The sequence below is a fragment of the Nyctibius grandis genome, chromosome 6 (genome assembly GCF_013368605.1).
Source record: "Nyctibius grandis isolate bNycGra1 chromosome 6, bNycGra1.pri, whole genome shotgun sequence".
NCBI lineage: Eukaryota > Metazoa > Chordata > Aves > Nyctibiiformes > Nyctibiidae > Nyctibius > Nyctibius grandis.
In genome coordinates, this window is record NC_090663.1 from 74,381,453 (window position 1) to 74,394,528 (window position 13,076).

The 13,076-nt window shown below is 49.4% G+C and overlaps 1 protein-coding gene across 1 annotated transcript; it reads right to left on the reverse strand.

Annotated features, from left to right (window-relative positions):
• Nucleotides 1-4,628: 4,628 nt before the first annotated feature.
• Nucleotides 4,629-12,504, reverse strand: NOCT (nocturnin). The gene is made up of 3 exons (XM_068404002.1): nt 12,241-12,504; nt 7,870-8,139; nt 4,629-6,795 (listed from the first exon to the last, which is right to left on the reverse strand). The coding sequence occupies exons 1-3, from the start codon at nt 12,410-12,412 to the stop codon at nt 5,960-5,962; spliced, it is 1,278 nt and encodes a 425-aa protein (XP_068260103.1). The 5' UTR covers nt 12,413-12,504; the 3' UTR covers nt 4,629-5,959.
• Nucleotides 12,505-13,076: the final 572 nt, after the last annotated feature.

The following is a 13,076-nucleotide window of genomic DNA, read 5'->3' on the forward strand; positions in this document are numbered from 1 at the left end:
GCATGTGGGGAACTTTGAAAGTCTTCTGAAAAAGGGATTCTTTTTCATACTCTAAGCAGGGAAGCTGAGTTTAAGAACAAATGAATGAACGAGCTGAAGCAGGTAAAAAAGTGTGGTGTAGAAGGCAGCAATCCTTTCCCCCAGCAGTTAACCCAAAGCAGCAAAGGTTCTTACAGATGAGCTGTGTTTCTGGCCTAGGGTAGAGGACAACGACTCCTTCACAGGAGGAAATATAGGAGAAGGAAGAGTATTTATGTTGCCAAGAAAGATGTAGGACAGAAAGTGAAGTACGGGGAAGCTGGGCAGTGGATTGACTAATTTGGTAGTCTGAGAGGCACTAATGTTCTGGGTAAAGGGAAATGGAGCAGTGTGAAGAGAGGCAGGTAGAACAAACTGGAGCTAGAAGACAAGAAGAGAGAAAAGTAATAGCATTTTTAAACCCATGTTTGTAAGTCTTTTCTCTAAGAAATCCTTTTCTAAATGGCTGTTACTTGATCGTACATGAAAGAGAGATGCTGTATCTCAGAGCATGAAATGTATCTCTCTGGAGTATTTGTAGTTAAGACCTTTCCGACACCTAATTTAGATACACTGGAAGTCAAATGGGGACAAACTATCTTCTTGGAAATAGATAAGGATCTCCAGCTGATGACCTCCTTCTCTTTAAGTTAGAGCCAAGACTTCATCATGTAACGGCAAAAATGAAAGGAATGGAAGTGCATATCTCCGCTACTGGTGAGATAGACAGCTTGCAGCCGTGCTCTTGCTGTCTGTGCTGCATCTTGCCACAGAACTGGTGATGGTCCTTTGGCTCTCTCCCCTGGCCACCTGGTGAGCAGCACACATGCTACCGGCTGCCAGAGGACGTTTATCAGACTTTTGTTAAATGCTGTGAGAATCTCAGTCTGTCTGAGGATGTGCTGTAACTGAAATGGAAAGGGTACTTAACCTGGCTTCAGACAGCGAAGCCCCTTTTCGTTAACCTTTCCTTGTATGCCTTTGTACTTTTTTTTTTTTCTAATTTGGCTGCTAGCTATAAGCACAGGCAGGCTTTTTGCCACAGTCAGGTAGTGATTTCAGCATATCTGCTTAAGCACAGCTTTTCAGCACTTCTTTGTGTGCATGTGGTTCCTCTGAGTTGTTCTGGGATCCGGTGGTTCTTCAGAAGTGGTGTGCAATCTAGGTAATAAGGCATGCTTCTTACAAGAGGCAGCCTCTCCCTGGGGATTTCTACATCCAAATGTCAGAGGGGCAAGATTCCCACCTGTAACTGAAAGTCTCAGATCATTCTCTAGGTCTGTGCAAGCTTGCTCCTCAACATGCTGCTTTATGCTGACATAATTAATTACTGTGTGGGCAAGAAATGTTTTTACTGGTGGTGCTAGAGGACATAACCTCAGGGTGAGGGAGCTTTGGTCAGGTTTGTAACATCTGAAATGGGCAAAGGGACGCTAAAGCATTGAAGAAGTTAGTATCTAGCTATACTGCTAGACTTTTGCAAACCTGTTGAAAAATCTGTTATTTTTGTCCATGTTTGAAAGTGGGACCAGCTTTTATATCTGAAGCTGGTGGCTTGTGTAGAGGAGTCCAGGCTTAATTCATCCTTGGCAAGTAGTAACTAGATGTGTGAGTGGAAGGAAACTGGTGTGAAGTGAGCACGCTTTATACAGAAGGCATTGAGATATACACAGCCATAGTATAACTGATTTTATGTATATAAATACAAACATTTTTATTTTTCAAATAACTACTATCGTAAGTTATAGGAGGGACAGGGTAATGCTGTGTAGTCCACAGGAAAAAAAAAAACCTGAGTTGCAACTCAGAATAAAGATGTGAATATAGAATTTTCTGGCTTGTGGCAAGAAGAGTTGAAAGGGGAATCCCATCCCAGAGGCCGCTGTTGTTGTTACTCTCTCTTGGACAAAGTCCATCGTACTTAGCATTGAAGGGTTCTGTGCTTTGACACAACTCAAGTGGTGCGGGTAAAGCGTGCTGCAGGGAAGGCTGAGCTCTTGGGATCCTCTGCTAGTTGATTTCATCAACTTTAGGACCTTGGAGAATTACATCTGAGCTGATCAATGATCAGTGAGCCAGGGACAGTCAAGAGTTGATGAGAAGGTGGAGAGGTGCTTGAAGCCTCAGTTCTCACTGTGACACGTGCAGCAGGGATCTCAGTTACGCGTGAAGATTGTCACAGCCAGAACAAGGTAAATTCAATTTCTGTCTTGTAGAGACAGTTCAAATAGCAGGTATTAAGCTTATTAAGTGAAGAAGATCTAAGTGACACTATCTACTTCTGATCTAATTGTTCTTCAAGAGAGATAGTGTTTTAATAAGCTTGCAACAGCTTCTGCCTTTCAGCAAATTAAGTAAGTGGGTCATTTCTTCCTTCAGCTAGCTTGAGGGTGGGGGAAAACTGTCACTGCTAATGCAGCTTTTAGTAAAGATTAGAGCAAGGGATCTGTTGAGACCTCTTTTAGCCTTGGTGTGCTTATAAGGCAGACAGCCACAAGAACAGCTTTGAAGACATTTTTACTGTGAGAGTCATACTGCTACGTAGGAAAAAAATTAAAAACCTTCCTGCTTCTTCCTATGAAAAATATTTACTGTACTGATATTTATAGCAGGCAAAAGCATTTCAGTGCTGCAGGCCTGCCTCTTGCTGAACAAAACGAAGCAAGAGCAATATTTAAGTTTTCCAGAAGAGTCTGCAAAATATATTTTATAGCAAGTACTGGAATAAAAGGGCGAAGCTGACAGGGAAGTTACCAGTTAATTTCTGCGTCCTGGCTACCTTTTATTAAAATACAGCAGAAAGGGTTCATGGTTGTGCTATAGCAGGAATGTGTGATTTCTTATGATAATATTAAGAATTGCCTTGTGATGGGGAGAGTCCCCAGCCTTTTCACAGTTATTCCACCCTCCCCTCGCCTTCAAAATTGCCCTTTAAGGACATGAAGCAGTGAACATCCACTGTCACGTGTCCAGGGTGAAATAAGAATCCCAGCCCTTTGCAGTTCAGAAGAGCTCTGCAGTGATGGCAGTATCATACAAATCATGCTGTTTGCCCGCAGTTTATTTTGTAAGAGTTAGCGGTGAAAGCAAGGGTCTGAGTAAAATGGCACAAGAATCGTCCAGATAACAAGTATCATCACCCTGTGAGAGTGATGGTGGGAGTTCTGCAGCGGTGATAGTTTAGCTCCTGCTGGTAAACAAAGCCTACCATAATCGGTGCTGTGGCTCTGTGCCCTGGCAGTGGGGTTACGGTACCACACTGATGGACGCCCTTGGCTGCCCTTAGGAAAACAGAGCTGCTTACGCAAAAGTAAAATGGAAATTAAGGGCTTTTTGGTGGTCGTGGGCTTTGTGGTTGTTTTTTTGGTGTGGTGTGTTTTTTTTTTTTTGTTTTAAATACAGCTCTGAGTACAGTATTATCCTTGCTCTGAAGTCACAGCTTTCTACCAAGTCACAGCTTTCTACCACAAGCGTAGTTTCTTCTAGAAACTGCCAAAAGGGTCTGAATGGAAACTCCAGCTTCTGGTGTGACTTTTTGTGGTAGATGAGCAAGGAATTGACTTACTAAAGGTACCATCTTACAGGTCTACATTGTGGTGTTGCTTTTAGAAGTGTTTAGCTACAGATGACTAGATATACGTCTATTAACAGGCAATTGTATTATTTCTCCTCCTTGCAAAGACTGTTTGAGGGAAGATCCTAAGAGAAGACAACCCTGAAGGAGAAGCACTGCATCTCACCCCCTCAGGGAGCAATTGAGGGCAGCCAGCACTGTGAAAAGGAAGCTGTCTCAGTCTAGCCAGTATGAAATAATTATGGCAGGAATGCCCAAAGGTCTGCCCTTCTCTGGGGTGTTAGGAGTGCCTTATCTCTGGCCCAGAATCTCCCCCAAAGCAGCCACACCTTCTGGCTTCCAGGGATACAAGAAAGATTTGCTCTTTCTGAAATTTCAGCTGAAGGAGGCACTGGCTGGCAGTAGTTGATATGTCACATCTGCCTGGTAAGAGTATTCACCAAGGAAGTCAGGCTTCCTCGGCTGTAAAATCCTTTCTGTCTGGGCAATTTCAAATCCACACTGGCTAGAGGAGTCCTGCATCCCAGGCCGGGTAGAAGGGCCTCAGGTCCTCTGCTTGGAAGCAGATCATCATTCTTATCCTGCAAGGGTCAGGAACACGTGCAGAGCACGTTGTGGCTGTGCAACACAGCACTTCATCCGTTTGCCTGAAAGGGAGTGTGTTTGTGTGGGAATTTGGGACTTCCAGTTGCCAGACTCTGTATTTCACTTACCACCAACACAAATACAGTAATTTATGGGCTGTGTAAAGCACTTACCTGTGTCATTTCTTGCTCTTCAAATGATGTTTTAAAAGAAAGTGACAAATACAGCTGCCTGTTGTGAGGAGCCAGCTCTGCTAGGCATGCTTTGCAGCCCTCAGGGAGGAACACTTGCACCCTGCTTTGCAGTACTGGCCAGGTTTGTAGGTCCACAGCCCTGTCAGAAAGAGTAATATTTATAGTAGCATCACTACTAACTTGAAGCTCCAACAGTCACCAGTTGAGACAGATCCCTTACTTAGGATAGGGAAAGGAAAAAGATGGCAGCAGAGACATTACTTTTTTTTCCAAAGACTTTTATTAATAAACACCTGGAACATTTAAGAGTTACTATGGGCCTTACTTTACATGGAAGTACTGCTTTATTTGCTCTGCCACATCTTTCCCAACTATCTAAATGTCAGCCCAACTCCCAACTGTTGTTTCTCTTCCCTCCTCTCTCCCTACCTCATTTTCCAGCATCAGGGCATGTTTACAATCCATCTATGCAATACCTATGTCATACCAATGAGCACCACTCCATGCACAAGAGTTAGTATACTAACACAGCTCTGTCGTAGCCTAGGTGCTTAGCCAGAGTTCCCCTGGGCCACGGAAAGAGGCTCCTGAACACTGTTGCTGTATGATTTCAAGTCAGATGCAGGATCACCAACTTCTGTCAATAAATAAATTTTATCTCCTAACAGGTTCCAGGGTAGCTTTAAATTCTGAAGATAAATAAAAGGATGTCTTTCAACATGAAGATTGGCCCTTTACGGAAACAGCAAGATTGACAAGACTACAAATTTAAACCATTTAGAAAAGTAATACTTGAAGCAGAGGAGGAAATACTCCCTGGTTAGGTGTGTCCTCTGGAGGGAAGCACAGAAGAGACAAAGGTAACGGTCACCGTGTATATGTACCTACAGGCTGTACGTGTGTAACGGACACATGCACATTCACCTGGAAAAGTGAGGGTATTACTGCATGATGTGGAATAGTTAGCCTCTATTTCCTCACCTGCTCTTACTGGAGGGGGCCTTCCTCACGCTACGCTATTATCCATTCACTTTTAATGAAATCATCATCTCAAGTCATGTAAAAATGTGGTACGAGCTTAGATTTGTTCATGTCTGAACTGCATTAACCTTCCTTCGTATTACAACAGAAAAAGACGTAAGAGAATCTCACTGAGTAGTCGAGCCTCGTTCCCTTTGGTACTTGCTCAAGCTTAACATGAAATAAATAAAATTAGCATGCTGTCAGGGCAAGTTGTTTTACAAACACAAGTGTTTTGATTTAAATACTAAAGCCTCCACATTCATTAGAGGATTAAATCCTTAAACATGGGTGTTAGTGAAAGGATAAAGCTCATTTGCCTTCCGGTTTTCAAACCCCGACATGGCAAGAACACCATGCCGAGAACACTGACTCCTTTCTTCCTCCCTCAAGAGGCCCCAGGTTAACAAGTGCTGAACAGCAAGTGTAACTCCAAACAAGTGCCTGAAATAACGTTTAGTCAACAGTATCTCCTCATCCTTCAATAGCTTCCAGCTTCAAAAGTTTTCTCTAAAATAAAACAGTGGTGAGTTTAAGACACTGCAATACCAGGTGGCATTCCAACGCGTTACATCAGTCTGTCGGGGTCTTGGTTAAAACTAAAGTCACACACCAGAGAGAGGTGATCAGAAGGGTAATTGAATGATGGCAGCCTGTTGGGCCCAATTTGCTCTTCAGTCAGCAAGCCCAGGGCTGAGTTCACATTCAAGGCATGCTGAGAATACCAGATATAATCCAGCGTGTGCCGGCACTCTCCTGAGGGCCGGATCTTCCAGGTGGTGTACGGGGGCTCTGACTGCCCGTCGGGGCTCAGCAGCTTGTATGCGCTGTTTAAGTTGAGGCTGGAGTTGGAAAATTCTCTGTAGACCTCCTCAGTTGGCTCTGCGTTGAAGTCTCCGCAGATGATCAGAGGGATCTTTGCACCTTGGGTAATACTCTTCAGGTTCTGGAGAAGATCGCAGCCTTGCGCAGACCGAAACCTCTCCCAGCCGGTACGAGCTTTCAGGTGAGTGACAGCAATGCAGAACAGTCTTCCAGTTTCCTTGCACTTCAGGGTCTGAGCTATGGCCACTTGGTTGGTCTTCAGCTTCATGGCGGTTAGCCGGATGTTAGCACTGTTGATGAGCTCAAAGCGGTCTTTGAGGAAAAACAAGGCGCAGCCATCCGGCCCGTTGTTCTGTTCCACGTCTAGGCACGGGGACCACGGCTTCGGGAAGAAAGTACATTGGTAGCCCAGTCGGCTGAGGAGTGGCTCAAAGGTGTCAAAGTAGTGGTCGACTTCTTGCAGGCATAAGATGTCAGGCTTGTACGCAAGGATTTCCTCCAGGATGAGGCACTTCCTCTCTTCCCATTTCAGAGCTTCCATGGGGCACTGAACAAAGTTGTCTTTGCCTTCTCCGAGAGCTGAAATTACCAGGGAGGGGGAGAGAAAAACACAAGAAGTTATGGATAGCTAAAACAGGCTGTCTTCGTCCAGGTTTTGCAGAGGCCAGAGGCAAAGCTCTGCTCTCAGGAGCCAGCTGCCACCTTGCAGCAGCCAATGGCTGCTTGCAGCCCCGCACGAGAGCAGGCAGTCTGTCACTGTCACAGTGCAGGAGGTTATAATGGGAAGCGACGTGAGGCTTTTGCAACACTTTGCTTTCTCTGTAAAACATGTGTACATCAGTTTACGTGCAAGTGATGTTTTTTTCAGGAGTAGCTGCTGACTTTAAGGGTGCCAGGCTTGCCGATGGGTATGAGAACCCCTTCTCAAAACACTGAAGTCTCTCCAAAAAAATGAAGTTCCCTTTACAGATATAAGTTAAAGACTTCTTCCCCCTCTTCCCAAAAATCACTACGCTGCGGCAAGTGCTTCCACACGTGGCTGCCACAGCTTAAGCCTAAGAAAAAATGCAGTGGTATAGGAGTGACTTAACTGCAGAATGTTAAGGCAGTCCCTGCGTGCGGGATTTCTCACCCCAAAAGATTTTAAGATGAGGCTGTTACATAAGTCAACCTACAGCCTTGACTTCAGGGGTCTGAGAAGAAAAACAGTTAAAATTATTTTGAAGAATTAAGAATTCCCTTAGCAGATCTGAATCCCTGAACAGTTCACCAGTAAACTAATCAGAAAACTGTAGAGAAGCTTTACAAATAATAAAACTTACAGAAGGGGTTAATGACTATGTCAAAGTGATGGGTCACAGCTTTTTGAACACACTGTGTTCAGTTAAGACAGGCATTCAGAGCTATCTTTGGCATCAGAGTTGCAAGGGGAGATCTTTTTTTCCTTTCCTATAGAACAGAAGACAAGCCTCTATTTCAAGTGGTGAAAATCTCCCTCCCCTGGCCCTCACTTGTGCCTCATGTAATTCACCTCTCTCCCTTTGCTCTGCCAGTCCCAGGCAGGCCTAACTACATCGACACATCTGCATTTAAAGGTTTTCATTGCTGCATTTGATCTCAAGGTCACACCTTGAGCTTAGAGGCAGCTCCTACCTTGGGCAAGGATGTTCCACTGCATGACCCGAATGGGGCGGTGGTTACTGGCAGCGTTTTTCTTGAGGTCCACAAAGTCCCTCTGAATCCGGGGTGGCCGTTTCTGCAAAACGATCTGACATTCCTCCAGCAAATCCTTGGGGTCTATAGGATCCAGCTGTGCTGAATCCGGCTGCTCCAGGCAGTCCTGGTGCTGGGACACGGCGCTGCTGCTCAGCGTCTTGGCGAGCGCGCTATAGAGCCGGCTGGTGCTGTTTCCCATGGAACACACTGGAAAGGAAAAAAAAATGGTGTTAGGGATGTCCACTGTGACTTCTCACCACTCGGGTGCCTTGCAGGTAACCTCGTTACAGCAATTTGTGGTTTCTGCAGCAGCCTGTTCCTGAATCTGGGATAAAATAGGAAGGATGCAGGGACAGGGTTAGTTCTGTCTGCGCTCACACCATGTTGTGCTCATTACCGGGGGCTGCTAACCTCTGCAGCATGCGAACGGGCTGGTTTAAGACATCATGCAGGTGTCTGCTAAGGGAAGAAAGGAGTCTTTTATCCAGAATAGCAGGGCTAAGATTAACTTCTGCATGTGTCGTAGGAAACAGAATAGGGTGTACTTTTCCCCTCCTCACAGAGGAGAGAGCCCAGCAGGTAGACAAATCCTGCCTGCTCCTTATTTAATCTGCAGCATTTGTCTCTAATGGAGATGGCAGTCTGCACAGTTCTAAGTAAGTCATAAATTGGGAATTTAAATTGGATGTAGGATGTCTCTCCTCATCTCCATCCTTTTAGTTAAAGTTTAAAGTACCAGGAGTTCCTCAAAGATGTGAGCTTGGGCTCACAAGCATGAATGTCTTTCTAGGGGAACTGTGTTTAAAACATTTGTTTCTGCAGTCTGTCTTAGTTTACAACTCTTGTCAAAAAGCCAAGTACAGCTGAAGTAGAAGAAATGCCATTTAATGGTGAGGGAAGCGGGCTTAAACATGAAATCCCTAAGCAGGACCCTGACACGGCTGCGAGGGGATGGGGAGCAGGAACGAAAGCAGGCTCTGGCCTGGTTACGGAAGGGTCCAGCTTACATGCTCCCAGGCAGCCATGCAGAAACCCAAAGAAATCAATAGAGCTTTTAATGAAAGCTCCACAGGGAGCTCCTCGCCTGTTTTTGGAGTAGGTACAACCCACAGTTAAGTGCTGCAGCTGGAGAGAAGTACATGGTGCTTTCTGCTACCTCAGGGATGCCGTCAGCAGCTGAGCACAACCACGAGCCCTATGCCCTGCACGACCCTGCCCTTCCCTCCTGGCACAGCACTTGCCAGGCGTTGGGAAGCCCACGCAGAAGCAGTGCCTTCCGCACAGCCCCTGCCATGCCATGCATGAACCCGGCTCATGTTGGGCTCTCCAAAGGAATAACGGGGAGTTATTCTGCTCCTAGAAGCCATTAGCAAGAGCCTGGGCTGCTCATTGCTTGACCTGAATCAGAGGGAGGATGGTGAAAGGGACAAGCTGGCACCAGGGAGAAGCTAGGTGTGGTATATCTGGAGCCAAAAGTCCAGCCTAAAGCTCTAAGCAGCTTACATCTGCTACAGCAGGATAAAGTCTAAGTTCACTTGTGCACCTGCCAAGCTGCAAACAAAGCCAGAGTATTGTCTAAATCTCATCGTCCCTGGGGTCACGGGGTATCTAGCTCTTTATGGGGTGTCAGGCATAGCCTAACCTGCATAGGATGTGCTACAACCCAGCTGCAGCACAGATCTGACAGCTTTTAAAGTCAGTCATGTCTCAGGAAGTAAAAAGAGCTTCTGTCTTCTTTTGAGAGCCCAGGGATGGTTGGGTGGAAGAGGGCCCAGGCTGTCAATCAAATGCTTTCAGGCCTGTTGTAGGTGGCTTGGGAGCCCTTGGCTGAAGGGGGACTCCTGCCGGAACACTCCGGCTTAAGATGACTGATGAACTGCACAAGTTCTTTGTCCTCAAAGTGCTGAAACCATGACAGCATGAACTGAATCATTCTGCAGAACAGGGGCCAGACCAGCAACCTGAACACTGAAGCTCCAAAGACAAAATTCATTTATTTTTGCAATGCTTAGCATGTTCATGGCAGTGAGGCAAGTACAAGGTCACAGTTCTGAGATCCTTACAGTCCAAGTGAAATGACCTGGAACTTGCTGGGATAATGTCTGCTACCGGTGCTGTGACACTGTGGTGCTGGTGTATGCAGAGGAACAAGTGGACTCCTGAGCTTGCACTTTAGCAGTGGGTGGTGAACGTGGAAGCGATTCTCTTGGTGCGATGTTGCAATAGGGAACACCAGCTCAGCGATTACTATTCAAGGTGCTTAAAACAAACAAAAAAAGCTTTCCTCTCAGCAAGGGTGGTGCCTCAGCACAGGAAGGGCAAGGGAAGAGTTTAAACTGTTCATTAACCTTCAGAAGAACAGGGTGCAAAGTTCAAGGTTCCTTGTGTCATCCAGCAATAGCACAGAAGAGATGAACTTCTAGGATCTCAGGCAATGAGCAGTGATGGACTTTATTTTAAGGACTTTGCTTCGAAGATGAGGGCTGCAGCATGCAGCCAGACCAGGGGGCTGCAGAGGGGTGTCAGGGCTGGGGCCCTTACCTTCTGGAGAAGGTGAACAGCATTCTGGTTCCACTTCCTTTCATCTCCTACCTCCCAGCACTGCTTTTGGCTAAGAGCCCCCACCTTGTTCACCACAGGGATTTCGCTGCCAGGTGAAGAGCTCCACCACACCTGCAGCCTGGTCTGTGGTTGCATCAGCCTCCACAGCCAAGGAGTCCAGCAGCAGCTGGAGATGTCCTCCCTGCAACCCTAATTCTAGGAGAAACTTGGCAGACACCATCCCCATGTGACAAATACTATGCTACTGGGTATCATACTACACGTGTAGCCTTGTTTTGGCCAGCAATGGGATTGCAGCCGTGGGCCACCCGCATGAAAAGTGGTGGTTGCTGCTCCTTGGAGTTCAAGTCCTGATTTTGGCACCTAGGCCAGTCTTACGCACAGGGGAGTCAGGACCCTCATATGGGGATTCAGAAAGCTCATCACAGCAAGGGAGGTGCTGCCTAGTCAACAGGCAACACCAGGAAGAGGAGGGAACCCACATCCTGCCCTGAGTTAATACACAGAATCAGTACTTGGCACAAGCTCTGGAAACCCTTTTCCTCATGAGTGCCCTAATCATGAGCTCGCCTCTGCCAGCTGTGAGCACACAGGCACATATGTTCCTCTTCCCTGTAGCTCCATGAAGCTTCAGTCCTGCCATTTGGCATCCTGGCATGGCTTCAACAGGAGTGGAAGGACCCTGCCCCAGCCTGGCTTGTCAGACCCCTCCTGTAACAGCACCAACAGGGAACAAACACACTTCACCCCAACCCCAGCTGAGGACAGTAGGGAAAAGCAGATCTCCTGCGTGCCAGGTAAGTAACACAGCCTTGAGTATTGTATAAAAGGTGTTGGACACATCACCTCTCCCACCAGCAGCAGCCTGGAGCAAAGGCAGCCGCTGCCCCAGCTCTCACTGGGAGCCTCTCCTCCGAATGTGCATTTTTAGCCGCGCTCAGAGGCAAGCTGAGCTGCTTGTCCACACATGCAGCTTAAGGCTGGATCTGAACTGCAGAGGCCAGGCAGGTGCGTCACTGCCCCGTCACTGCCCCGAGCCTCGCCGCAGGTCAGCGGGCAGAGGGCAGGCAGGGTGGTGCACGCCAAGGTGTTGTCCTCACATGCACTCTGGGCACAGCGTGCACCCAAGGACATGCTTTCCAAGCACCCACACCAGGTGGGCGCTTTCCAGGTTTCATTCTGGGAACGAGGAACAGGATGTAATCATCGATACCCAATGGTACAGGCAAGTCGGGACCTGGCAGCTGAGCATTGCTGCCTGCACCTGCCCGAGGGTGAGCTGGGCTCTTCCCACACAGTCTCTAGTAGAAAAAAACCCCACTGTGAGTCAAGTACATCCTACACGGCCTGCAACGCGGCAAGAGAACGGCTCAGCGAGCCAACAGTATGCTCTTGACAGCGGGATAAAGCTACCGACGCCCCTTCGGGCACGGGAGGGGTCACCCCGCGAGTGTCTGGGTTTATCCCGAGCCGCCAGCCTGCGCTGGGGCACGGAGCGAGCCCCGTCACCCAGCCCTCGCTGACACCCTCCTGCTGCACCGCCGGTTGTGTTGTTGCTGGATGTCACTTGCTCACGCTCAGCGGCTGCCCCAACTAACGGGTCGGTTCGGTCTTTGCGGTGTCGCACCGCTGTGTCCCTCCCGCCTGCAGCCTTCCCCCCCCAGCGGCCTGCTCACGGCAGCCAGCGCTCCGCACCCGCCCGCCCCCCCGCCACCTCCGCGCCGCTCCCGCTCCCCCGGTACCCACCTGTGCGAGGCGGTGCCCCCGGGGCGGGCGGGCCGCCCGCTGCTGCTGCCCGCGGGGCGGCGGGGCCGAGGGGCGGCGGGGCGCGGGGCCGCGGCAGGAGGGAGGCCGAGGCGGCGGCGCAGCAGAGTGCGGGCAGCGCCGAGCAGAAGCAGCGTGCGGGGCTCTGGTACATGCTCCCGGCGGGGCGGGCGGAGCGGGACACGACGAGACGCGTCGAGCGGCGGCGCCCGCGCCCGCCCCGCGGCGGCGCTTATAGACGCGGCGGCGGCCGGTACATCCGGCACCTACCACCTGCACCCGGGGCGGGGGGGGACGAGCACACGGCGGGCGCCTCCGCCCCCAGCCCGCTCGCGGGGACCGGCGGGGCGGTGTCTCCCGCGGCCGCTCCGCGCCCTCCCGCTGCCACGGAGCGCTGACCCGCGGGGAGCCGCGCCCCGCGGCCGCGTATCCCCTCCACCCCCCCCCGCCGCCGTGGAGTGGTCTCGCCCGGTGGAGGTTTTCCGCTGGTGACGTCACAGAGAGGAGCGCGCTGTTCCCACGGTCGTCAGGGCGCGGGGGTGGGTGGCCCCGTGACCTCCTTCCCCCTGCTCCGCCCGTCGAGGCCCTTCGGGCTGGTTCAGCCGTGGGGCCGTGGGGCGGGGACGGGAGCGGGGTTCCACCCCCGCGTGGGGCTCCTGTACGCTGCCATATACGGCGCGAGCGTGGAGGCGCCGTGTTGCGTTGATACCAGACGGTTCAAGTTAGCAACAGTTTCGCAAGAGTAGGCCTCAGAGTAGGCTCTAAAGGCCTGCTCTGTGTTACCTTTATACAGAACAAACTTTCCTGTCAATAATCTT

Excerpts from the sequence above, each read along its gene's own strand:
- NOCT (XM_068404002.1), bottom strand. The coding sequence starts at position 12,412 with ATGTACCAGAGCCCCGCACGCTGCTTCTGCTCGGCGCTGCCCGCACTC. Across the intron at positions 8,140-12,240 it reads GGGGGCACCGCCTCGCACAG|TGTGTTCCATGGGAAACAGC; the intron begins GTGGGTACCGGG and ends TTTCCTTTCCAG. Across the intron at positions 6,796-7,869 it reads GTGGAACATCCTTGCCCAAG|CTCTCGGAGAAGGCAAAGAC; the intron begins GTAGGAGCTGCC and ends TGGTAATTTCAG.